This window comes from Toxorhynchites rutilus, chromosome 1 (genome assembly GCF_029784135.1).
Source record: "Toxorhynchites rutilus septentrionalis strain SRP chromosome 1, ASM2978413v1, whole genome shotgun sequence".
NCBI classification, from domain to species: domain Eukaryota; kingdom Metazoa; phylum Arthropoda; class Insecta; order Diptera; family Culicidae; genus Toxorhynchites; species Toxorhynchites rutilus.
In genome coordinates, this window is record NC_073744.1 from 133,187,980 (window position 1) to 133,214,480 (window position 26,501).

Sequence of the window (26,501 nt, forward strand, 5' to 3'; positions counted from 1 at the left end):
GACAGATTGCTTCGCACTATTGGATGCTTGGATAAAAGAAACTAGGAGATGTTCACAAGCGGTTATTCAAATTAGCCTTTGGCTTTTCGGACGTTTGTCCACATGATTTATGACCCCTTTTTGTTTCGTGGATTGAATCCTTTGATCCTTTGAAACCTTTTCTTTCCTTAAGGTTAAAACTCCTCATCTTACACCATCTCACATCGGAAGACGTCTGAGTGCCAAAGCTCACATGAACCGACAGTGGGACATGATATGTTGTGACAATCATTTTTGACAATCGCGACCGTTATTTATAGCGAATTCGTTTTTAAAACTGAGTCAGTGCCACACTGACTCTGTAATAAAAAAACGTTTTCAGTTTCACGAATGCGGTTGTTTGTTGGTGTGCGTTATATAGTCTGATTTGTTTATATTCGCGACGATAAATGTACAGTGTCGACGTCTAATGGCGATATTAATGCTTGGGAGGTAAATTATTCTCTATCAGATCAGCAGGGCCAAGTGCAGTGTAAAAATATAAAAGTTTGAATGAATGTTTTCACTTCATATTGTTTTATTACTTAAAACATGTAGTTCTGACACTTACTTAACCATTTGTCGATGCATTTCCTGGTTTTTCCACAAATAATTACTATTATAATATAAAATCATCATTAGCCACAGTTTTCGTTCAATATGTTTCTGTGATATCGAAAAAAAACCCTCTTATTTCATCACATGAAATAAATATTCGATACGTTAAAGTAAATTTTCATTCATAATTTTGATTTTGAAAGCAGGTTTATTCCACCTGAATATCCATCATTATTTTCGCCTCCCAATGAAAGCACACGTAGCTTAATGCCGTCTGCTCGAATATACTTTCAAAATCAGAATCCGAATTGGATTACGATTCCAATAATACAAAAGCAAAAGCAGCAGGTTTTTCATCTTCATAGTTTTTATTTTTAGATTTTCCAAAATATACTCGGAACTTGATAGTTCGGTGAATATTGGTGAACCCGAGTGCCAACCCGTGAAACATCTCAGTGCGAAACTAACAGCTTTCGGGGCGAACCAGTGCGACACTGAGTGCGAAACTGACTGAATAAAAAAAAGGTTTGACAGCAGTTAGTGCGGCACTGAGGTTGAAACTGAACAAAAACGAATTCGCTATTAGATTTGTTTGTTGAAGCAGAAGTTGTTGTTGCTGTTGTTGTTGTGAAATGATTGACCAGGACAAAACCGTGCACGATGAGAATGTGGAGTTTGAGGCCCTGATCGAAGATGGCATAGTCAACATTGTTTTGCATCTAAACACATACTTCTACGATGATGAAAAATCGGTTTCGACTGCCGAGAGTGAAATACAATTCCTGCTGCGAGAATTACGTAACAATATTTTTGAGGAAAATGTTAATTTTCAATGTTTGCTTTGTTGCTTATTATGCACACTAGAGTGTCAATGAAAGTATGAGAAAAAAGCTACCTTTGAATTTCCGAAAAGGACTTCCTGCAAAATGTTGATTCCCTCGAAAAAATACCTTTTGTAAAGTTTCAGCTCAATCGGACTTTATTTAGTAGTGTCGCACAGCCGTCAAAGTTTCAGTTTTTTGAAAACCTTAAAATCAAGGGGCATTAGGAAAAATCGAATTTCGGGATTAAGATGACAAAAAACGGGATGAAAGTAGATCTCGACGTTTCATGCAATTTGAAGACATTTTGCATTTTTTTCAAACTCCGATTTCATGATTTCGCTTTGGATGGTTTTTCCGTTTTCGGAAGACTCAAACTATGGCGTCTTCGCGACAATAGTAAATAAAGTCCGATTGAGCTGAAATGGTGTATGGTATATTTTTCCACTTAAACATATCTTGTGTTGTACTTATCGCATCGGGTCATACTATACGGCTATTTAAAGACGACAATCTGTGCTACAAGTGTCGTTTTGACAGTGTTGTGATTGTCCTTTTCAGTCTCAAGTTATAGCGCGTCAAATATGGAGTCCACCAAGCAAGAAATTCGCCATATTTTACGTTTTTACTACCTGCGAGGTAAAACAGCAACGAAGGCGGCCGAAAAAAATCGTGTAGTTTATGGACCCGATACTGTAACGATTCGCACAGCACAGCGTTGGTTTGATCGATTTCTTTCTGGAGTAGTGGCTGTCGAAGATACACCCCGTACTGGTAGGCCAATCGTCGTTGAAATCATCCAAGTAGACCGGCACGTGAGCACTCGCTCGATTGGCCAGGAACTGGGAATAGACCATAAAACCGTTTGGAACCATTTGCAGAAGATTGGATTCCAAAAAAAGCTGGATGTATGGGTGCCGCACGAGTTGACACAAACAAATCTTTTAGACCGAATCAACGCCTGCGATGCACTGCTGAAACGGAACGAACTCGACCCATTTTTGAAGAAGATGGTGGCTGGTGATGAAAAATGGATCACGTACGACAACGCGGTGTCGAAGCGCGGTGAGCCGGCCCAAACCATCGCCAAGCCCGGATTGACGGTCAGGAAGGTTTGGAAGGTAATAATGAAGATGCCTTCTAAATGACAACAAGTTTGCGAACAAAACGGCGCACATTTGACTTAAATTGGATAATTTTAAGTATGTTAAATAAAGTGTCAAATTTCGATCAGAAATACGACATTTCTTTTTCCCCAGCCCTATATATAAGAATTTGACAAAAAAGTTTTATTAAATCTTATCAGCGATAATATCGTAACATATGAAGATGCTAAATAGACACCTTTTAAGCATCCAATAAATCAAAGGACTATCAAAGCGGACTCAAAGGTTTATCACTTATTTTGTATTCTTTGCAACAATCTCAACACTCCTACCCCAACTTTTCCTTACTACGTCCCTTATTATTCGAATGATCATATTATATATGATACCCTGTGGATAACCGGATTCAAACATACTAAACGGACCCTGCTCATCCTAGCTACATCCATGTTTCATTGAATTATCATATTAGGTACGTTTAAATACTCAATCAATGTATTTATTTCCTTACTGCATCCGGTGTTGAGGACAATCTGATTGGCGGTTTCTCGGAGGAATATTTGCTAGTCGATTTCCGACACCTCTTGATTCACCGTGAACGGATACTGTTGTACCTTGCAAGCTTCCAGCATGAGGATAGCGTAATTCTTTTCGCTAACACCGAAGGAATGTGCTGAAATGCAAAGTGTTGTTACATTCAAGAAACAAACAAATGACAATCTTACATTCAAAATTGTAAGAATATCCTCCTGAGATGGAGCCGGCACTCATATTACCGAGCAAGGACTTCTAACCGCGGGAATAACCCGCGAAGTAGAACATACATACTTTTCCATGGTTCTTTCTCAGCGCATCCTGGGTATCTTTGGTCAGCTAATCACTCTACCCGCTGGGATCAATTTGCTGCCTCTGAGCAATTTGCTCGATCAAATCCGACACGACAATCTTTTTATATATATCCCGGCAAGCGATAGATTCAACTTGATGTGGTAATTACTGCTGATGGTCCTGATTTTCACCTTCCGATTCAAGGGCGTTGTGATGTGAAGTTCCACGCCCGGTCGGTAAAGGTCCCGCAGCAAACACATGATGCGAGTTTTCTTACTGACCCGGAAGGACCGCAGAAGGTGAGATGCGGGAAGTCTCCCTGGGAGCAAAGATGAATCAGATGCGTAGCTTGCGTTTTGTGGTAGTCCAGTTTGGACAGCTGGCGCGGTCGGTAGCGGTCAGCCCAGAGAGCCATTGTACACAAAAATATTTTATGTATAAAGTATACAAAAATACTTGGTGACTTGTTGTTTTCGTGTTGGCTTTTGTCAGAGTATATGTCATCACCTCCAGATATGCCAGATGACTTTTTGAAAGTCTTCGATAAAAATTTGAAATGTGGATGTGATCTGCCAGCTACTTTTGTAACCGCGAGAATCACAAAGTAATGTCTGAAACAGGGACAGGAAATCAAGTCATACAGAGAAGAAATACCATATCCCTGCAGTCTGCAACTGAGAATATAAGTCTGCAAAAGGATGGGCAGGACATAAAATAAATATCAGTAAAATTGCGAACATGTCTGCAAATTTAGCATCTTTGCAATTATGAATAACAAATTTCGAAAAAAATCGTAGTTGAACGGGTTACAAAATGCATCATTTTGCCAATTTCGAACCCGATCGGGATCCGGAATAGAGGAGATCATTGAGTCAATCCCCCTTATTCCACGCGGCGAGTGACGTGAGATAGCAAAGTTTCTCGTTCCATTGTGGAAGCTATCTTACTTTTCAACATCTTTTTGATACCCGAATCGATAACATATGAGGACACGACTTCAAATCTCACCTAGTGATAAACTATAGTCACGTCATTCGCCTACGGGAATGCAGTGACTTGAGCCATCTCACCTCATTCGCCGCGCGGAATAAAGGGGAATGCTTGTCATTCCACGAACTAAGGGGCTGTCCACATACCACGTGGACAACTTTAGGGGGGGGGGGGGGGCAGGGGGTGGAAAAATGTCCACGCTTGTCCACGGAGAGGGGGGGAGGGGGTACAGACATAATCCACGTGGACAGGAAGAACAAATACATATTTTAAACACAATAACATATACATTCAAAATTAAATAAAATCTGTTACATTTTTAAGAATTTCGAAGCTCTCCGTATTTATCAATAAACAAATTGAGCCGACTGAGAGTGCAGCCCAGTCAAACGTTCTTAATTTTTTCTCATATCATTGAACTTTTTCAGTGGAATCTACATTCTAAAAATATCTCATGGAAACTTCTTTTGATCGAACTTTCATAGTTACGGAGTATGCATAGACGCCCATAACCCAAAACTATAAAAATTAAACGATTCCAAGGGATTGAGATTGAGATTTCATGGTATGCGTAAATGGTTTTTCATGAGGTATAACTTTCTATAAATGTTTTTTACATCGAGAATAGTTAGTCTTAAGGTAATATTATACTATCAGGTACGAAACGTAACCAGCACGGCACGTTTCATGCAAGACAAATATTATTGCGTGTGTTTCAAATGTGTATGCGTATATATAGCGGAGCGGCTCCGGGCATACACAGCACGTTTCAGACAAATGCATGAAGGAATTCTCGAAAAGAATATTTTGCCGGTGCCGGGCACGAACTACACGGGCGAGTAGCACCATACATACAAATCAAACGTCGAAGTTCGTGGTATGAGTGCGTTCGTCGCTCTTCGGTACGACATCGGTTCAATCACCAGAAGCTACCCTTGTCAACGCGAACTAACTCTCCCGCTCCGGAAACAAATTTCTCCGCACCGTATGCGCAACCAGTCCGTACAGAAAAGTTCTTCTTCTTTCTTCAATGGCACTAACGTTCCTAGAGGAACTTCGCCGTCTCAACGTAGTATTACTTGCGTCATTTTTATTAGTACTTAGTTGAGATTTCTATACCAAATAACACGCCTTGAATGCATTCTGAGTGGCAAGCTCTAGAATACGCGTGATCACAGTGCAAGTCGGAGGAAATTTCTTTGACGAAAAATTCCCCCGACCAGAACGGGAATCGAACCCGAACACCCGGCATGTTAGTTATGACGCTACAGAACAGAAAAGTTGCTATGCCTGATAATATAAATACATCATGTATTTGTCTGCCCGTTTCGGTACGTGCCGTTTACGCTACGTGCTGGATAATATAAAACGGCCTTTAGGATAATAATGTTTGTACAGTTTTTCATACAGAATTTTGTGTAAAATGAATGCAGTTGTAAAATATTCAAATTGATGGAACCAAGTAAAGGGTGTGTCACATCAAATTGCATCACGGAAAAAACACTGTAGAAATTCGCCCAGTAGACCGATCCTTTTGAAAATTTTAGACAGTAAAATAAAAACTATTAAACAACTTTTGGCATTTTCTTTTTATTCATACTTCGAGCCCAAGCCCGTATGCTCGCACCTTCCTCTTTACCCCGTCCATAAGGTTCTGTACAACGTCAGGTTGTAGTTTTTTTTGAACAGAAATCAATTTTCTTTTGAAGTCCGCCTCCGATTTGACAACTTTTGGGTTCTTCCGGAGGGCCTGCTTCATAATCGCCCAATATTTCTCTATTGGGCGAAGCTCCGGCGCGTTGGGCGGGTTCATTTCCTTTGGCACGAAGGTGAACCCGTTGGCTTCGTACCACTCCAACACGTCATTTGAATAGTGGCACGAAGCGAGATCCGGCCAGAAGATGGTCGGGCCCTCGTGCTGCTTCAATAGTGGTAGTAAGCGCTTCTGTATGCACTCCTTAAGGTAAACCTGCCCGTTTACCGTGCCGGCCATCACGAAGGAGGCGCTCCGCTTTCCGCAAGAGCAGATCGCTTGCCACACCATGTACTTTTTGGCAAACTTGGATAGTTTCTGTTTGCGAATCTCCTCCGGAACGCTGAATTTGTCCTCTGCGGAGAAGAACAACAGGCCCGGCAGCTGACGAAGGTCCGCTTTGACGTAGGTTTCGTCGTCCATTACCAGGCAATGCGGCTTCGTCAGCATTTCGGTGTACAGCTTCCGGGCTCGCGTCTCCCCACCATGTTTTGCCTTTCGTCGCGGTTAGGAGCCTTCTGAACCTTGTATGTACGCAGGCCCTCCCGCTGCTTGGTCCGCTGGACGAATGAACTTGACAAATTCAGCTTATTGGCGACATCCCTGACCGAACTTCTCGGATCACGTCTAAACTGCTTAACTACGCGCTTGTGATTTTTTTCACTGACGGAGCATCCATTTTTGTCGTTCTTCACCTTCCGGTCGATGGTTAGGTTCTCGAAGCATCGTTTTAGTACTCTGCTGACCGTGGATTGGACGATTCCCAGCATCTTACCGATGTCCCGATGTGACAACTCCGGATTCTCGAAATGAGTGCACAGGATTAATTCACGACGCTCTTTTTCGTTCGACGACATTTTTCCAAATTTACGAAAAATTGACAGTGAAGCATGGCCAACGTGATCTATACACTCTTATCTGATTATAAGCGAAAGCTGAAGATATAATTCCTAAAAATTAAATTTCTACAGCGTTTTTTCCGTGATGCAATTTGATGTGACACACCCTTTATCTTTTAGAATTAAAGAAAACATTAAAAATTTTGTTATGGGTTTTTACTAATTTTCCAAAAATGCATGATATTGTTTTTATCAACCAAATTGAAGCGACCATTTTGTCTCAAATTCCGAAATTCTGATTTTCGACTCAAATTTCGATCACTTCATTGTAAAAATGAATTTATTGAACATCAATGTTATTTTGATACCTATAAATGTTGTTATACAGAAAGATTTACCCTAAAGAGGGTTTTCATTATTTAATTATTTATAACATTGATGTTCAGTAAATTTAATTTCAAAATAAAGTGTTCGGAATTTGAGTCTGTTCGGAATATAAGTCAAAACGGTACAGCGTTCCGAAATCACTTAAAAATTTCGACCCTTTACTCCTCTATCCTTTGTTAAATGTAGATCTATAGATATCAGTGCATGTTTCCTACTTTATCTTTTCTTTCTTTGAGATTATTTTTTATTAATAAAAAAATTGGAGGAGGTTGTATCCAAGATACGACCGCATTGTTGACGTAGAACAACACTGTTATTTTATATAAGTCGCTTATTTATACCTTCGGATATTATTCTAAAATGCTGTGAAATTTTAGAAACAACTGTTGCGTTGTTGTTGAAAGTTGCATTACTTTCTCATGCTCGAGAGAAGCGCAGCTGTCACCCTTAGTGGACGAAGTTTTGCTACTGGGAAGCGAAACCTAATCACATACAAAATTCCGGAACGACATTTACTTTCTTGGTGACTTAACAAGCGAAATAAACTCTTTTTGTTAATAACAACCTCGAAAACAGTAGCAATGCTTCATTATGATCAATATTAGCGCTTAGCGGTTCAGTGCTAGCGCTTTTCACTGCACCAACATCGCGTGCATCATTAGATGACGCTTGCCTCGAAATTTTATTGCCACTGGCAATGCGTTCGTTTTTTGCAGGGCTCGAGCCTGCCTTCTTCTTCGTGCTCATCACACACTACGCGAAGCGTCCAATTTATGACGAGGAAAGAAAAACACAATACGAATAACGCGAGAAACGAACAGAAAAACCAAACGACGATATCCAAGTTGGATTACCACTGGTGGGGTCCAATCTTAAGGTAGGTTTAGAGTTCCCGTGAACGTGAACGCGGACAAACACTTTTTTGTTAATAATTCATCAGTCCATATATAAAACGAGAGGAAAACATCTTAAAACGATAGGAATGAACACTTTCTAGTTGAAAAACATGTTTAAACATAATGTATATTGATAAAAGTGGATTAACTCAATATTTCACAACGATTCTGAATTTCCACCGTGGAATCGAGATGTTGGTGAACTCACCATAGTTCACCGACTTCGGTGAACGTGAACGTGAAAACAGTGGTGAATATAGACGTCAAAATATTTCCCCGTTCATGTTCACGTTCGAATGTCCCAAGGCATTCTGAAAATTATTTCACCGTGAACTGTGAAAGGATATGTTTAGAAGTTTTCAAGTTTTCAATGAAAATTTTGATATGCATACAATTTCATTCAATCGGATCACTGCGCGGGTTGAAAAACTTCGTTGCTTCGAGTTGATTCGTGAACAACTGTATATTTTATCCGAATAACTTTATTAAAGATCGGTGTTTATTTACTTCACGTTTACTGCCGAACTTGTAATATGAACGTGAACGTGAACAAAATCATTCTATTCACCACGATTTTTTGAGTTGTTTCATCGCAATGTAGTTCACCGTGAAATGATCGTACTATTTCACCACCTGTTCAAGTTCACGTTCACGGGAACTCTAAACCAGGCTTTAGATCGAAGCGCAACGAAAGCAAAGTGAACTGGATTGCTCAACAGTCCAATGCCGAATGAAAGTTTGCCTTACTCTAGGCAAGTATGAGGACTTTGAATCCTACGATTTCCCCTCCGTTGGTCGTCGATAAGTTGCTCGTTATTGACAGGTCTGTTCGGGAAAGCACACAAATGGACAGAACAAATGTATGGGAAAATGGAAACGCCTCAAGTTTTCATGAATTTTCACCATTTACAAACCAGGGGAATCTAATGTATAGCATATTAAACAAATCTTACGGAATTTCCGATTCATTTAGTATGTAAATCGTCAAAATCCGTTCGCGACAAAAATAGTTATTAACGTTAACTTTATTTCATAAAAACGTGACCTATTTTCTGGTTTGGCACCCTTAATGAAAGACGTAGTTCTACGTCAAAATAATTTATGTATGAAAAATTGTTCTGTTCGTTTGTGTGCGCTCGAAAAGTTCGGTACTGATGGGGCTCATATTATGACAAAATATACAACACACTTCAAGGATGTTTTTGATACTGCCAACACCTTAGGAAGCTTTATGATTTCCAGATGGAATGAGCACACTTCTGAAATAAAGCTGTGAACGTAAATGTACTCTCTAGTACTGAATATGTATTCTACGTGATAGCAACATATCTTTTGAAAGTGTTTAAAAAATCGTGAACTAAAATTGTATCTGATGATGATTTTAAATCCATTTATTTTTATTCGATTGGCGTTACTTCTTCTTCTTCTTTGTTTTTAAGAGGCTTGAAACTTTGAAGTTCATTCGCCTCTAATTGGTGTTACTCAAAACCAATCTTTGCAATTGTGTTGTTTAAATTCGGATGCGGATTGTTCAACTGTATTTTGCACGTTTCCGTGTTGGGAAACAAGATAGACTTCATATCTTCGCAAATAATACAAAAACAAAGTATGTCAAGTATCGAAAATTCAACTCATACGAAACATCCGCTTTTGCTAATCGTTTCTCTGCCATAAAACCTCAATGTGCTACAGCAAAGCGTGACAGGGTACAGCTAGTAAAATTTGAACAAACTTGAATAGAATTAAAACATAATTTATGCGCATTTCAGTTATTTCATCAATTATTCTAGTAAAATAAGGGAAAATGTCCACGTGGACAACAGGGGGAGGGGTATGAAAGTATCCACGCTTGTCCACGGAGGGGGAGGGGGAGTCTAAAATCGTACTTTTTCTGTACACGTGGTATGTGGACAGCCCCTAAGTACTAATACAAATAACACGTGTACTACTACGTTGAGACGGAGAAGTTCCCCTATAAACGTTAAGGCTTTCTAAAAAGATAGAGTGTATTGTTCATCGGTGTGTGGAGGGGAACAAAGATTGTTGGCAAACAGTGATGTGTAAAATAAGTCGCAATCTCCAGGGACGTGTAAGGAGAACGAAAGAAAGGCATCACAAAAAAACTAAAACATCTCGCTCTGACGCAGGCGCCACAGAAGGTAATACGATCTCCACAAAACATCGACAATTTTGTTATCAACCTTTCGTCCGCACAGTTCGCTAGAACTGAGCTGGATCTATTGAACAAGGGATTGAATTTTGCCATCTCCCCCTCGCGCCCCCCCATCGCCGACACAGTAAATAATATTGAAAGCGCAATACAGTACAACACTTTCACGTCGAAATCAGCTATACGGTACGACGTTGAGCAATGTTTATTAAAAACAGTACCCAAGGCGGAAAGTGGGAAACAGACGAGCTTTGATACCTGGTGTGCAATACGACAGCTAAAAGCTCGCGATGTAGTTTATTCACGGGCAGATAAAGGGAATGCAGTTGTGATCATGGATAAACATGATTATGACTTACGGGTTCTTGACATGATTCGCTCCGGTCCGTATGAAGAGCATTGCTTCAAAAATGGGAAACCTAAAGATCCGCTTAATGCAATGACTGAAGAAGCTAATTCTGTTCGCCAAAAAGTCACACACTTGGGTGGGGATAAACTTGAACGAAAATTGAATGTACCCAATCCAAAAGTGGCATCGTTGTACTGCCTCCCAAAAATACATAAAAATCCAGTGGCGATGCAGTCGATTTCGTCTAACATCTACACTCCAACTGAAAAAATGGCTGCTTGGTTGGTTGAAGAATTGAAAAAATATCCCATAACTCACGGTAAAAACAATTCAACAATTCAAAAACAGTCAACAATTCGTTTGAGTTGGTAGACCATTTGAAAGGCTTCGAGGTTAGGCGGGGGGAAATTCTGGTGTCGTTCGATGTTACAGCTCTTTTTCCGAACGTGCCAGTAACAGAGGCGGTAAATAGTTTGCGCATCTGGAACGGAAACGCGTACCACCCAATCAGATCGACGCATATCTTTTGGTAACGAAAACCTGTATGAATCAGAACTTCTTTTCGTTCAGGGGAAAGTTCTACAAGCAAACGTTCGGTCTCAGTATGGGTAGCAAGCTATCGCCACTCTTGGCGGAGGTTTTCATGAAAGATTTTGAAACAGAGTTGGCGAAAGAAAAATTCTTCCCTCGAATGTGGAGACGCTATGTAGATGACATCTTCGCAGTTGTGAAAGAACGTTACTTGAAGCAGACGTTGGAGTTGTTGAATTCCCGACATAGGACGATTAAGTTTACCGTCGAAAAAGAAAAAGACGGTACACTTCCTTTTCTGGACCTGTACATTACCCGGAAGGAAGATAATCGGCTAAAGTTTGGGATATACCGCAAACCAACGTCTACGGATAGATATATAACTTCCGACTCTAATCACTTCGGCGCACAAAAACAAGCAGCCTTCCACTCCATGGTGTATCGTCTCCTCAACATACCAATGGAGAGAGATGATTACATAGCGGAGAAAAATAGAATCTACCATGCTGCAGAGCTGAATGGGTACAAGAGATGTTTTGTGGAGAAAATCCTTCGGAAACACGAGAAGAAGAAATGGAGAAAAAACAACACCACATTAGAGCCTGAAAAGGAACAACACAAAAGGATCAGCCTACCGTACTATCCCAAAATAACCAACGCAGTCCAGTCTACACTCCGGAAACACGGATTTCATGTGGTGTACAAAAGTGAGAGCACCCTGAAAGACCTTTTGTGCAACCTGAAAGATAGAATTCCACCGGATGAAAAATCAGGGATCTATCAGATTCCCTGCAAAGACTGTACTAGTGTATACATCGGTCAAACTCGTCGGAAATTCAAAATCCGCCTACGTGAACATAAGAATGCGGTGGATAATGAACGAGCCAACGAATCAAGTGTGGCAGCACATGCTTTAACTCAAGCCCACTGCGTAAACTGGGAGAAGGCAAAAATTATTAGAAATGTACGAAAAGCCTCACAGTTGAATGCATGGGAATCATTGTACATCTCAACAGCGATACAGCGATTCCCCACTTATGAATGAAGAAGATGCACCAATATCATCCCAACTTTTCCATCTGACGAAGCTGATAACTCAGCAAAATATATCTTCGACAAGTACTGATAATCGTATGAATATGTGTTAGTGCTCCATCGTAACCAGTCGGACACCGTCCAGTAGATGGGCAACATCGAGCCCGAAACCGGTCGACGAAAAAGGTCATTTTAACCATTTTAATGTTTGTAAGGATTATAAGTGTTGTGTCCTAGTTCCGTGTCGCATCTCGCGAGTGAATAGTGATAAATGTCCTTACGTTAGCACAACCAAAAATAAGTAACTTAATTCGTCCCAAGGATTAGTTAACGTTCGCCCAGTTAAAGAGCAGACCAGTTAGCGAACGATTACTGTAGTGGAGTGTATGGTACCATAAAAGTTTTCTGTAGCTATGGGAAACTAATCAACAGAAATAGCTGCAATAATAGAATGTACCGTTCTGCATCATATTCCGGACAACATCATATTTTGGACGCTTTGTTCTAATATCTTGAAATACTTGATGAACTGATGATATAACTATAAAATTAATATCACAATTGTTTCTTTAGAATAATCCCTTGGTTTCACTATCACTTCATTTGAGAATTACATTTGAATTATTACATAGTAGGAAAAAATCCATATTATATTATAAATGGTGTCCGAAGTTTAATTCTAATTCGCTTGATTTGAAATGCATTTTATTCGTTGATTTTTTTTATGTTTTCAATCAAATAGGTACCAAAGTAGAAAGCTTAAAAGCATATCGAACTAATTTATTAAAAATATCAACCATATAATAATGTATAAAGTTGAGATCTGTTTTCTGTATGCCTTAAGCGTCCGAAATATGATTCAGAATGGTATGAATGTCTGCCGCAAAAGAAATTACGGAGACGAATGAATCACTAGATTTAAAGTCTCCGTAAACGAAGGAAAAGAAGAAGAAGAAAGAAATTATATACACTTAAAGTCCTTAATGTTTACAAGAGCTCTTCAATAATTATTTTATTTTTTTATTCTTTATTTTTGAGACTTTCTGCCTCCTGGGCTGGTTCGTCTCAGGCTCTTCAAAAATTGTCTGGAAATGCATTTGTCTTTTACGGCAACTTAGTCAGATATGTTAGGTACAACTGTAGTGGTTTCCTGGCCTTTGCGGTATAGAGGGAAATGAACAAACAGATGAACTTGCAAGAAGTTGTTCAAGCTCACCCTTCGCTGGTTCAGATCAATTTGTCGGGATTTATCAAGCCGGATTCACGATCGGTTGCTCGACGATCGACTCCCCTGTCTACTCTTCAACGTGGCGCTGGAAGGTGTTACGCGGAGAGCGTCTTTCAACATGCGGGCCATGATGACGTGAACATAATCTGTAGAACAAATGCAACGGCAGCGGACTTGCATACAACGAGAAAGGTTGATTGTAACAGAATCCTTCTTGGGAGTATTATTGCAATCGACTGCGACAAGCTCGATGTAGCCGATGAGTTTATCTACCTTGGCTCGTTGATAACAGCCGACAACAACAACAGCCATTAAATCCAAAGATGTCGCAAAGTGCATGTACAAATCTCAGATAAGACCGGCAGATCTTTACGGGCCTGAAACATCAACGATTCTCGAAGAGAATTCGCAAGCATTTACAAATAAACGACGATATACAGGATTATGAAGAAGCAACCACGCAAGCGAAACATGTTGCTAGAATGCCGGATAGGATCCCAGCTAGCGAGGTGGTTGGACCAAATGAAGCAGGTCTTGATGAGAACTGGCGAGGTTCCAGGACGGAGAATTTCAGCCACGGACTAAGTGTTTTGGCGAAATGTAGTGAATAGGATCCAATCTTTTCATGGGATGTAGCATCATTGTAAATAAATAAATATGATAAACTACACACTATTACCTTTTCACCGTGAGAAAATTCTTCCTTTTTAATCCACTGTTCCAGTTGGGCGTTGATAAGCGGCTTCCATTGTTGTGTTATTGAGAACGAAAATACTCATATGTTTCTTGTTGCAAGCATCACAGCGTTTGTGAACTATTACTATGATGAAGAGCTGTTGCATATTGCAATAAAAACAGATGTGGTATTTAACCTTAACACATATTGTATTCTGTCAGTAACTATTGAAGCGTCATGTCTCGTAAATAATCAGAATACATTTTCGGAACGATAATCAAAAACTCTATTTCTCTTCCAAATTACAGCAAGCTATGATCGCCCGGGAGGGAGATCTGCTGACCCGTGAGCGTCTTTGCTGCGGTCTGTCCATTTTCGAGGTCATTCTTGGTCGGGTTAAATCATTCCTCGATGATCCGGTTTGGGCCGGCCCTCCGCCAGTGAACGGCGTGATGCATATCGACGAGTGTTCCGAGTTCCATCGGCTGTGGTCGGCTTTGCAGTTTGTATACTGCATACCGGTAGCCGGAACCGAGTACACTGTGGAGTAAGCTGTTTTTATGTGTTCGATTTCGGGCGATATTAAACGTGTGTATTTTGCTGAATTTTCAGAGAACTTTTCGGCGAAGGACTCCATTGGGCGGGCTGTGCAATAATTGTCCTGTTGAACCAGCAGAGAAAATTTGAGGCACTGGATTTTTGCTATCACATTTTGCGCGTACAACGAGTTGACGGAAAGGATGATACCGTAAAAGGAATTGTAAGTGCTCTCATACCGTATCTCAAAACACACAATGATTCGTCTCTTTTCTTCCCGTTTCAGAACCTCAAACGTATGGTGGACCGAATCCGTCGCTTCCAGGTACTAAATTCGCAGATTTTTGCGATACTGAACAAATACTTGAAAAGCAACGACGTGGAGGGCTCTAATGTGGAACATGTGCGCTGTTTCCCACCACCGCCACATCCGACGGTGGTTCCGTCGCACTACCACGATCCAAATAAGCTGCGGACGCAGTAGAACAAAAAGCTCCACTCTCTTAGTTCTAAGGTCTATTGCTTTATTGGAGGAGAAAGATTGATGCTGATATTTTAGTTTTCATATCAACCTCTCTCTCTCTCTCTCTCTCAGTTTGTGTTACGATTTTTTAGAGTTATTTATTTTCCCTTATCGCAAAGATTGTATATCCAATTGATATGATAGATATGTATATTAGGAGTAAAGTAGTATTGATTGTTCAAATCAAGTTTGGCATTGGAAAGAAGACAAAAATACGAAAGAATAGGTTTACGAATGATATTAAACATTTGAGGAATCTACCTTCCAAACGCTTTTTGGAAGCGTTATTCAAGAGGAATCATTTCTAGATTCATTTACCCGTATGTATAGAGAGAGAGAGGCACATGCAGATGCAGAGGATGTTGGCAAATGACGTATTCAGTGTCCGACAAAATGTTCAAATAACCCAGAGATGTATAAGTAGGACGTGAACCGTGGAATTCGAGATCCTTTGAAATCCATCTTGACTTTGACGTTCCTGGCAATAAATATCGCTGTACATGTAGAGCGAACTATTATGATGCTCTAAATAGGTTCCAACGGTTATAGAATCATACCGATATCATTCTTTTTTTTGTCAACGTTTCTCGAGGTTAAATAATGATATTAAACAGCAGAATTCTAACATCGAACAGACAGGACACAGACAAATATTTATTTAAACTACATACATATTGCTTACAATTCGGCTAACGAATCCATTCCAAATGATCTCATGGATTACTGTACCGCGGCTAGACTTTTGAAATACCTAACATCAAGTGTACATCAGATAAGCATTTTATTACTCTTCGATTACCAACTCATTTATGAACATCTTTTACAGACAGACTGTTGCAGATGAATCATTCAAAATGTATTAACCCGGGAATCCACTCAGGCAACGACAATGCAACATGTAGCATGTGACACAATCCTTTCATCGAAACATCACGATACGACTACCCAATCCTACATAATTAATTTGTCGAAAAGTGTCGTCTTCTATCCGACAGGGAACGAATTGGTGCGGCTGGCCGTTCAGTGTTTTCTTAGTGAATTTAAAAAAAACGTCGAGTTGGAAGGTGCTGCAGTAGGCCAGCATGAGTATTCAGTTGCTGGTGCCGGTGGTGTAGTGGCAAGCGTAACTGCTATACTTTACTATGTCACTTTTCATACCATCGCGGTCCATTTTGATGGAATGAAACTTGGAGGGAATGAAAAGTTTGAACTGAATCATTGTATATTCTGTCAAATATATTCCGAAAATTTGTAATTTTAAAACTGTTAAACTGTTGAAAAATATTACTCTAAATTGAATTTAATATTTCAAACCTCTATATCTCAAATCGCCATCCTTATGAATTTTTGAAAATTTATGAAATTTCAATACATTCTAAAATCGTAACCATTTAAGAAATTCAAGACAAAAAAGGAATCTCTAAGCATTACCACATGAAAAACTACAAATAACGTTTTATCCCAGGACGAACCGTTCTCGGGATATAACCATTTTTTTATAGTGAAAATAATGGTAATCAAACATCTAGATTTTGAGTTACGATTTTTTGAAATAAAAATCAATGATTTTGAATCCGTTCTTTTAAAAAATCAGTTATAATTGAAACTGGTCATATAATAATGAAAATTTTGATTTTAGGAAGTTTCCATCATAAGTACCAAATTTGAAAAAGACGTAGTTCTACGTCAAAAAAAATCGGAGGGATCGGGTCAGAGGCCGGCTGATTTGACAAGGAATTGCTCTATGAGAAATTCTATTGGTCAAAGATTTTATGTAAAATTTTGTGTTGCAAGCAAAATTTCTTTTGCCGAAACGTTCAAAATGTTGCAGAATACATTTGGTGATTCAACTATGTCGAAAACACGGATGTATGCATGAAAGAATGAATGAAAGAGATGAACGATTTGCCACTTCAAGGGTGACCATTCATCTCTTCAACTGATGAAAACATCGACGAAATGAAAGGAATAGTGCTCGGAAATCGTGATTTAAGTTTGAGAAAGCTAGTCCGTAAAATGAATATCTCTCACGAGATCGTTCGTCATATTTTGGTTGATGTTTTGGGCATTAGCGAAATCGCAGCACGACTAGTCCCAAAAGGAATGGAGCTCCCATTACGCAAAAACCAAGGAGCGTAGTTGCTTTACTGTTTTCGTCATAACTTCCGCAGTTCAACTGATAGCGTTGTCAGATTTTGTTTGAAAACTCATGGTTTACAATGATTGACGATGCACAAGAGGTCTCATCATGAGAAATTGCTAAAATTTATCCATTTTTTAATAACAAATGCTTTTAATATGCAAGAATCACTTTGCACAGGGAGACGAGGGACTGATATTTTTTACCTGTCTTAAGTTTCGAAGAAATACTGCGTCGATATCATCTTTGATTGAATGATACAGTTTGAAGCATCTGCATATAATTTGTGGCACTCCAGAATGGCATTGATGTTGTTGAGATATAAGAATAAATGGCCCTAGATTACTTCCTAGAGATACGCCTGATGTCACACAGAAGGGGTCGTCTATTTTCACGGCCATGTATCGATTCACCAGATAAGACTGTAGCCAACTCAGTAGGGAATCGCTTACTCCAAGACATTTGTTCTTCTCATTTGCGTGCTTACTTACCCGTACCACCGGTAAGATGTAGCGGCAAATACCACTGCAAATCAGTCGCTACTAAATTGGACACTCGAAATGCATACGTAAAGAACAAACACTGTCACATGTAAACAGACACTGTGGAGAGGAAAAATATTGCAATGCAAGCCCCGTCCGGTGGCAACCAGAGCGTTAAAGTAGAGGATTTTCATATTGTTACAGTTACGATTCGGAAGTCATCCAGCCAGAAACCAATCCACGATGAGGGCATCCGAAAAGCCCGAGTTTAGAATAAGTTCAAGGCTAGAGGCGCATGAACTGCAGAAATTCAAACTTCTATAATTAAACTAACTCTCTCTCTCTTCTATTCTATTACATAGCGTTGCTCCTTCCAGTCAGCATCGTGCTTAAGATTCAAGGTGAAGTTTGATGGAATGATACAAAGCGTTGATTTACATGCCGTCTAGTGAAGAGGGATTATATATATTTTTGCATCACGTGCACTGTTCAGTTCATGCAGAGAAGCCCTAGTGATTGATTAACCAGTCAGAAACACTTAGCTTATTAAGCTTAACTTATTAAGCTTCTAAGCTTAGCTTAACTTATTAACCAGCTTAGAACACCCCCAGCCTTTTTCCAAACGTGAAGCAGTTGAAACGTTGATCATGAAATTGGATAAACAAGAGGATTCCAATGGAAGTTTCGCATTGAGTGCGACAACAGGTATGAAATAGAAATTGAGGAAATTATTTTTCTGTTATTCAATCAATGTTTTTGTCACGCGAAAATAATGTCAATTTTCATAACATTTCAAATTACACTCGAATGCCTCTCACAGCAAATCTTCCAATTAAATATGGCGTCGATTGTTTACAAAATTCTGCTTTTTAACTGGTCCAAGGACCAGTTAGCGTTCGCCCAGTTAAAAAGCAGACCAGTTAAGCCAGGACCAGTTGGCGAACGATTACTGTATTCGCATAGTCGGTACTTGCTGAAACATGGTATGTTGCGCCCACTGCAGCTTTAAGTATGGATGGAAAATGAAAACTAATTCGGGATTTGGAGACGTCATTGCTATAACAAGGTGCTGTGTGAGATTCCTGACAGACATCTTAAGATGTAGGTGGAAGCTAGCCACAAATGGCTGCCACAATGGCGCTCATTTCTTTCATCTCCCTCCCTTACCCCTCGCCCGAAAAAAAATAATTTTGCGAAACAGTGTGAAGAAAATGATCGCTCGCACACACTTCCCACCAAGTAATATTAATAATAAAATCTAATCGATTACTCACCAAATATTAAATTTTCATCTGCCGTCGCAATGTATAGTGGAAAACGTCGTAAAACTCGAGCTAGTGCTCTGAAAGTTAACTTTTCATTTGTCAATTTTCCGCAATGGTTTTGTTTGTATTGGTGAAAACATCATTATTTTTTCGACACTGATGCCAGACAACATCATTTGAAAACCACATAAAAACCACTCAATGAAATGTTATTCCTGAGTCATAGCGTTTCATGTCATGGAAATCAATAAAATATAATTGTGTTGATATCAATACAATTATTATTTTTACGTTTAATGGGTCTATAATGTAAATTTTGGCAACTTGAACATTGGTTGAGAAAATTGTATTGCAGAGCTCGGAACCCCGCCACGGCTGCCTATGCTTCCAAAAATAGTAAACGTAAATGTATTACATTCAATCAAAATGTCTCGGCCAACGAAGAGAAGGGTTAAGGCTCTCCAGCGTGAATATGTGAAAACAATACGACCAACGAAGGAAAATATTAAGGAATTATCAGTATTGAGTTACTATGCGGAAGAACTTGTTAATATCAAAAGAGCCCCAATTCGAATGTGTTATAACTTTGCTCATGTTACGCTCGCGTATAATCAGAATTTTACTCCATATGCAAATTCACCTTCTATATATATATTTATGTTTGCAATTATTCATTCATCTAACTTCAGTATTGAATTGTTATTCTTTTTTTACAAATGTATTCAAAGACTTGTGTCAATGAAGCGCCACACAGTCTGATAAGTGAATTGATCTATTTACATTTGCTTTGCTCTTCTCTCACAAACACTATTACCCCATTTTTACACGTGGGTTTAGCTATAGTACTACAATGGCTAGCTTCCACCTTCACCTTAAGGTCGATCAACATTTCCGAATACATTGAATCATCTTGTTGATGATATTAGATTCGCAACTAAGTTCTCGCTTGTTTATATGGCTACAAATGCTAGCATCATCCATCTTTCTGGCATAACTCGAATGCCAATACGATAAACGGCTTCGTCTTCTGAGACTATCTACGAATTGGGCCATTTATCGATGTTTTAAGATGAGCGGAACTGCTGATTTACCCTGTCATCGAAATCCAACGAAACAAGTGACGGCAAAGTCAGGGAAACAGTGTAAGGGATTCGGAGTGGAACCTGCGGAAATGAACTAATACGCGAGAACTACGTTAGCACTCGTTTATTCTAGGAAAAATAGAAATATCGCGGGAAGCGCTTGGTTTGGAATGAAAAATGTATAATATGCACGAAGTAGGCACAGTTGACTCGGATGTGTGTAGTGGTAGGCGATGCATATTTCCACACATGTTATAGTTGGACGGCACAATGCCTAGGGAATATGGCAAGTAGGTCTAAGACTTTTCTTTTGAGTATTACCAAGTAGGTTTTATTTCTTTATATCTTTTCTTTAAACCATCTGACTCACACTTGGTCTTAATGATATTCTTAAAACTTAACGACACTACTAAATCAAAATACAATGGTCCAACAATATAAAACAATACAAAAATGTCATCTACGAGTGAGTCGTCTGTAAAAGGAGTCCGAAGAGATATTAAAGTCAAATAGGTCGAACACATCATTGAAACGGACTGACATGAAACGAACAGGATTGTGCAACGCATAGCTCACACTGCGTCCTTCAAGATACAAAAAGTTTCTGGTACGAAGACTACCTTCAGGCGCATACATATTAATTTGCTCCAACAGTGCAGGGCAGTCGATTTCCCCTGCCAAAAGTTTGGCGACAAACATAACCTGAGCGTTGAAATGTCTCATTTCCAGCGTCTCCAGTCCCAAGAGTTGGCGACAAGCGTCGTACGGTGGCAAGTTTAGTGGATCCCGCCACGGAGGATTCCGGAGAGCATGTCGCACAAATGACCGCTGAATAGACTCAATCCTACGAATCCAGTTAGTTTGAAACGGGCACCAGACAACTGCGCTAAACTCCAGTATAGATCGACCTAGCGAGCAGTATAGAGATCGCAAGCAGTGTGTATCATGGAATTCGCTCGTAATTTTAAGAACGAATCCCAACTGCCGGTTGGCTTTAGCGATAATTTCGTTGAAGTGCAGTCGGAAACTGAGCGCATTATCAAGGGTCACTCAAAGGTCATGGATGTGGCTCACTCGCGACAGGACTTGGCCAGAAAAAGAGTAATAAACACAATTGGCTTGAGCTTCCGGAGAAAACGAAATAGTGCTGCATTTCGAGATACTGAACGACATCATATTTCTCAAACACCATTCTCCAAAGCGGTTGACCAGATCCTGAAGCCTATGGCAATCTAGTACGTTCCTGATTGCCATATAAATTTTCACATCATCAGCATAGAATAAGCGGCACTATTTGGAAGTATCAAGAACACTTCGTTGATGTATAGTGAGAACGACAATGGACCTAGGTTGCTTCCTTCGAGGCAATCCCGAAGAATTAGAGAAAGTCGCAGATTGTGCAGGTTCGATTTTGACACACATCTGTCTATCTTCCTGATACGAGTTCAACCATGTCGTGAGTCTTGATGGAATCCCGAGTTTGTTCAGCCTTGCTAGAAGGATTTTGTGATCGACGCGGTCGAAAGCAGCCTTGAGATCCGTATACACTGCGTCCACCTGTGTACCTTGCTCCATATTGCGCACACAAATGGAAACAAAGTAGACCAAATTGGTTGCGACAGACCTTTTTGGGAAGAAACCGCGCTGATCCAAGGACAGACAGGAAAACACAGCATCATTGACAATGATTTCGAAAACTTTCGAACAGGCGCAAAGTTATGTTATTCCTCGGTAGTTTTCTATGTTACGTTTGTCTCCTTTCTTGTGTACTGGAAACATCACTGACTGCTTCCATAGCGAAGGAAACATACTCTGCTGTAGAGAGGTGTCGGATAGGACCGATAAAGGGTAGGCAAGACTTGGCGCACATTTTTTCAGTACACGAGAAGGGATACCGTCCGGACCGGGTGTCAAAGAATACTTTAATTTGCGGATCGCCGCCTCCACAACATCGCTGGTGACTCGAAAGATGTCAAGATTCAATACGTTGGTTTGAGTGTCTCTAACGGCAGCAGCAACTTGCATTTCGGAGGACGAACGGTAATTGAATGCTCGCTTGAAGTGAGTAACGAAAAGATTGCATTTGCAGTGTTAACCGAGTGGTTCACCAGAAACATGTTTACGGGCGACCATTTCCATTCTCTTGAAGTTGACAAAGGACCAGAAAAGTTTCGGGTTTCTACGGAGATTTTTCTGCATACGCCTCGTATACTGTTTATACAGGAAGCGATTGTATAAACGGTATTCGTTTCTCGTCCGGTTCAGCTCTTGCTTAGCAAACGGACAGCGCAGTCTACAGAAACGCCGGAGAGCAGAGGATCGCAATCTTTTGAGTTCTCTCAGTCGTCTATTGCCCCAGATTGGTTTCCGTGCAGTCCTCCGCGCAGCAACCCAATCAACGATGATACGGGTCATGACATCAGAAAACCTGGTAACGGCAGCATCCGCATCCTCGATGGTCTCCAGAATTCCCAGTCGACTTGAGCTATAGCTTGATGTAATGCTGCTAAATCAGCTTTCTGAAAATTGAAGGAAGTCAGATCTGGTACATATTCAAATCCAGTTGGCGTCGGTAGATTGACGTCAACTTCCAGTGCTGGATGATCGGTGTCGAGCGGAATAACTGGATCGGCGGCCTCGGTGATCGAGCACCTTGATAAAGCAGCATCATTTGCTAGCACTAGATCGAGCAAGCGGCCATTCCTGTTCAGCACTGGATTGATCTGCGTTAGTCCATGGAAACAGAATCCATCGAGTAAGGTCGAGGAAGCAGTCGAAAAACGTGATCGTGAGCAGTCAATAGAAGGTGGAGCATTCGACGGGATATTCCATTCTAAACCAGACTGATTGTAGTCGCCGAACGCAAATGCAACATCCTGTCTTTCAAGCTGAGAAATGATGGCTCCGGTGGAATCAATATGCTTCTCAATACAGCTGAGATCACCTCTCTTATCGGGTGGTAAATAAATAACACCGATACTAACGACCAAACCTTCCATCCTGATTCTGAGCCAAAGCTGTTCGAGAGTATCACACACTGGAGTTGGATCAATGAAACCGCCTAACATGAATGAGACGGCTATCAAAACACCACCGCCGCGTGATTTGGAGCTGTTACGTGAATTACGAACGTTACGATAAATGATTGAAGGGTTTCGTAAAGTGAGGCGAAGCGTTGTCATTCTGTAGAATCGTTATTTCGTACCTTTTGGTCGTTTTTTTCGAGAAGAGCTCGGCCCGATCGAGTTAATTGTATTCGATACTGTTTCCCATAACATTAGAAATAATAAACAACATTGATGTGGTTCCAGCATAACACTCGCAGTGTGAATATTGGGGACAAACAGTGCCCATGACTTTCTTTAACTTGGTTTGCCGTAATGACTCCTTTTTTCATCATCCGTCACGATGCGATGAAGAAAACTCATCCTTTATGCCGCTGGAATTTGGCTCAAAAATGTAGAACCCAAGTTCTTCGTTTTTGAATCTTTCCCAGCGCAATCTCTCTTAGAAGAATAATATATCTGATGGAAAATTATTTGCGGATTAGTTTTCTATTTCGTTTTCGTTTCGGCCTAAAACAGTTTGATTACGAGAAACAATCTATAACCGTCTTGGCTTCGCGTGAATTGAGCAGAAGACGATTCAATCCAAAGACAGTGGATGAATGATCGTGAATAGCAAAACATCTTGTAAGCCACAAAGAGTACCATATGGGAATTTAAGGGAGCTCGAGTAGCCAAATATTGAGCAAAACAACGAAGAAGTTTAAATTCCAAATAAAATCTCTCAGCTTTGCCCGACTCGATAACACTAACTAGGATGCTTCAAGTGTTCAGATGATTTTAAAAGTGATAGATTCTTGATCGGGCGCAGAAAATCGATATCGAGTACTTTTGTTTCGGGAAAAAAGATTTCAGTGAGAGACACAATCAATGATAAAAAGTCAACAAGTAGAGTTTAAAAATAGCCGAAGCGAATGGCTCCGCTTCAATTTTATTGCATTGCTCGTTGTATTACAGGATTCGTTGGGGGTTTGATTTTTAAGTGACATCAAAAATTGTTACACATCCCTGTTCATGCTGCCTGCTGTGTCCTCTCGATTATAACGATACAGAAGACATTCATTATCATACATTAATTGACGCACCCACATCTCATTGGAATATGCACGCATTTAAACCTAAGGTATAAACACAAAAAAGCTTACAATTACAAAAAAAAATACATCTAAACGATAATTGTTTCAATAATCTCATCAATCTCGTCTACTGATCTTTATCCGTAAGCCATCCTTCGGTCGCAGAATCAGTTCCCCCAGCAGGGTGAGATTTTCCCGCCGGTCTACCGCCTCGATGCGATACTTCCGCAGCACAGCCGAGATGATTGACTTTTCCTCAAGCACGGCAAACTTCTGTCCGATACAGTTGCGTGGTCCGGCGCTGAACGGGATGTACGCATAGGGATGCCGACCCCTGCAGTTTTCCGGCAGAAAGTTGTCTGGGTTGAATTTATCCGGATTGGGGAAGACCTTGGGGTTTCGGTGCAACTGGTAGACCACGATCATCGCTGTCGTGCCGGCAGGGATGGTGTAGTCATCGATTTGGACATCTTCAACCAGTTTCCTGGCAATTAGTGGCACACTTGGGTAGAGTCGCAGCCCTTCTTTGATGCAGCACTCCAGGTACTTCATTTCGTTGAGCTCGGCCATGGTTGGAAATCGTTCCCGATCGCCACCCATAATCAGGTCTATTTCCTCTACGATGCGATCCTGGATCGATGGCTCGGCTCCCAGCAGCAGCAGTATCCATGAAATCGCCGCCGATGTAGTGTCATGACCTTCGAACATGAACGTGTCGACTTCCTCTCGGATGTCCTCGGTGGATAACACGGTTCCATCCTGAGATGCTTCTATCAGCAGATCCAGAAAGGCTAGACGTTTCTTCCGACCGAACTCCTCGGGAGCAAAATTGTTGTTCGAGAGATTCTGTTTCAGAATTTCCTCCTTGCGCTCGCGAATCACTCGATTGGAGAACTCGTGCAAAATCGCCAGACATCGCTGATGATTTTTGTAGTCTTTGGTGCGTTTGAAGATAAAGTCCGGTTGGAGCCATATTTTCTGCTGACGACTCTGGACGATTCCTCCGATTCTGTGAATGTTGAAATTATAATAAGTAAATTAAAAAAGAAACAGTTTTGTAGGCGGAGCTTACTGATAAACGGCTTTTACGTATTCTGAATCGGAGTTCATCTGGGCGTTCACGAGTCTACCCATGGCAGTTTCTGTACGGTGCATTAAGATATTAAACCAACTGAACATCTTGAACTTGTGAATTTCTCATAGTTACCACAAACGATGTCCAGCGCACAGAGCGTCACATAGGGAAAGCAGTTGAAGCCTTCATCGTTACCTATTTCGTTCTCCAGCCGCTTCACGAGGACGGCGCTTTGCTCCTGGAAGATGTCTACGAAATCGTCCAGGATTTTGAAGTGGAATGCGGGTGTGAGGATTTTTCGACGAGGGTGCCACTTCTTGCCCTGACTGGTCAACAGACCGGTGCCAAGCCATGGTTTAAGGAATTCGTAGTCGTGGCTCTTCTCGATGTGTTTGGGGCTTCCCAGGATTGGCTGTAGGGAATAGAGGTTGACGGTTGATGAGTTTTTAACAGGCTTTCAAATTATAGCGATAATTAAGTGGATAAAATAATATGTTAACTAGTGTTTTTCGTGATTCGTTTAGGCTTTAATGAATGCTCCATTGCAGGACAATTTATATACGTTCGCTAACTGGGCGTACGTTAACTGGACTGCAATTGATTTATGTATCAATTTATGTATAGGCGTCAGATTCAGTTTGGAGTTCAACTTTTGCTTTTTCGCAGCCCAGTTAGCGAGTGGAGTTCGATAATTGGGTTGAATTGCTAACCCAGTAAGCGGAAGAGCACTGTATCGACGGGGATGAGGTTTTCGCCTAGAAACTGGTTTCATTTCAAAGCAAATACAATAAAGATTAATTATTTTGGATTGCATAAGAAGAAAGGATTAAGTGCTCTGACTGTTGTAAGCGGGAGACATTTAAGGGGGGACCCCTGTCTGGAAGGTCGGAAAATAATTAATTTTCGTGATTTTTTTTCGGATGTTAGGAATAAAGTGAGGTGTTCGGGTATTTCAGTTATTGTTGAAGATATATTAGGCTGTCAAAAAAGTCCTGCGGTATTTTTTTTAAATTTTCATTTGTTCATAAAATTAGTTACAATCATCTGTTTTAAGTCAAATATGCGCCGTTT

At 40.4% G+C, this 26,501-nt stretch overlaps 2 protein-coding genes across 2 annotated transcripts in view; one reads left to right on the forward strand and one right to left on the reverse strand.

The window, feature by feature from the left end:
- The window catches only part of LOC129763560 (cytoplasmic FMR1-interacting protein), a 43,970-nt gene extending 17,618 nt beyond the window's left edge, over positions 1 to 26,352 (forward strand). Inside the window, exons 6-8 of the mRNA XM_055762756.1 lie at positions 14,494 to 14,732; positions 14,798 to 14,945; positions 15,009 to 26,352. Of these exons, the coding sequence (XP_055618731.1) occupies positions 14,494 to 14,732; positions 14,798 to 14,945; positions 15,009 to 15,206 (585 nt within the window). The 3' untranslated portion in view covers positions 15,207 to 26,352. The remainder of the gene's footprint in view (positions 1 to 14,493; positions 14,733 to 14,797; positions 14,946 to 15,008) is intronic.
- Positions 23,604 to 26,501, reverse strand: part of LOC129763561 (cytochrome P450 4c3) — a 45,077-nt gene continuing 42,179 nt past the window's right edge. The window contains exons 3-5 of the mRNA XM_055762757.1: positions 25,563 to 25,842; positions 25,428 to 25,497; positions 23,604 to 25,364 (exon numbers count right to left, since the gene is read on the reverse strand). Coding sequence (XP_055618732.1) covers positions 24,473 to 25,364; positions 25,428 to 25,497; positions 25,563 to 25,842 — 1,242 coding nt within the window. The 3' untranslated portion in view covers positions 23,604 to 24,472. The remainder of the gene's footprint in view (positions 25,365 to 25,427; positions 25,498 to 25,562; positions 25,843 to 26,501) is intronic.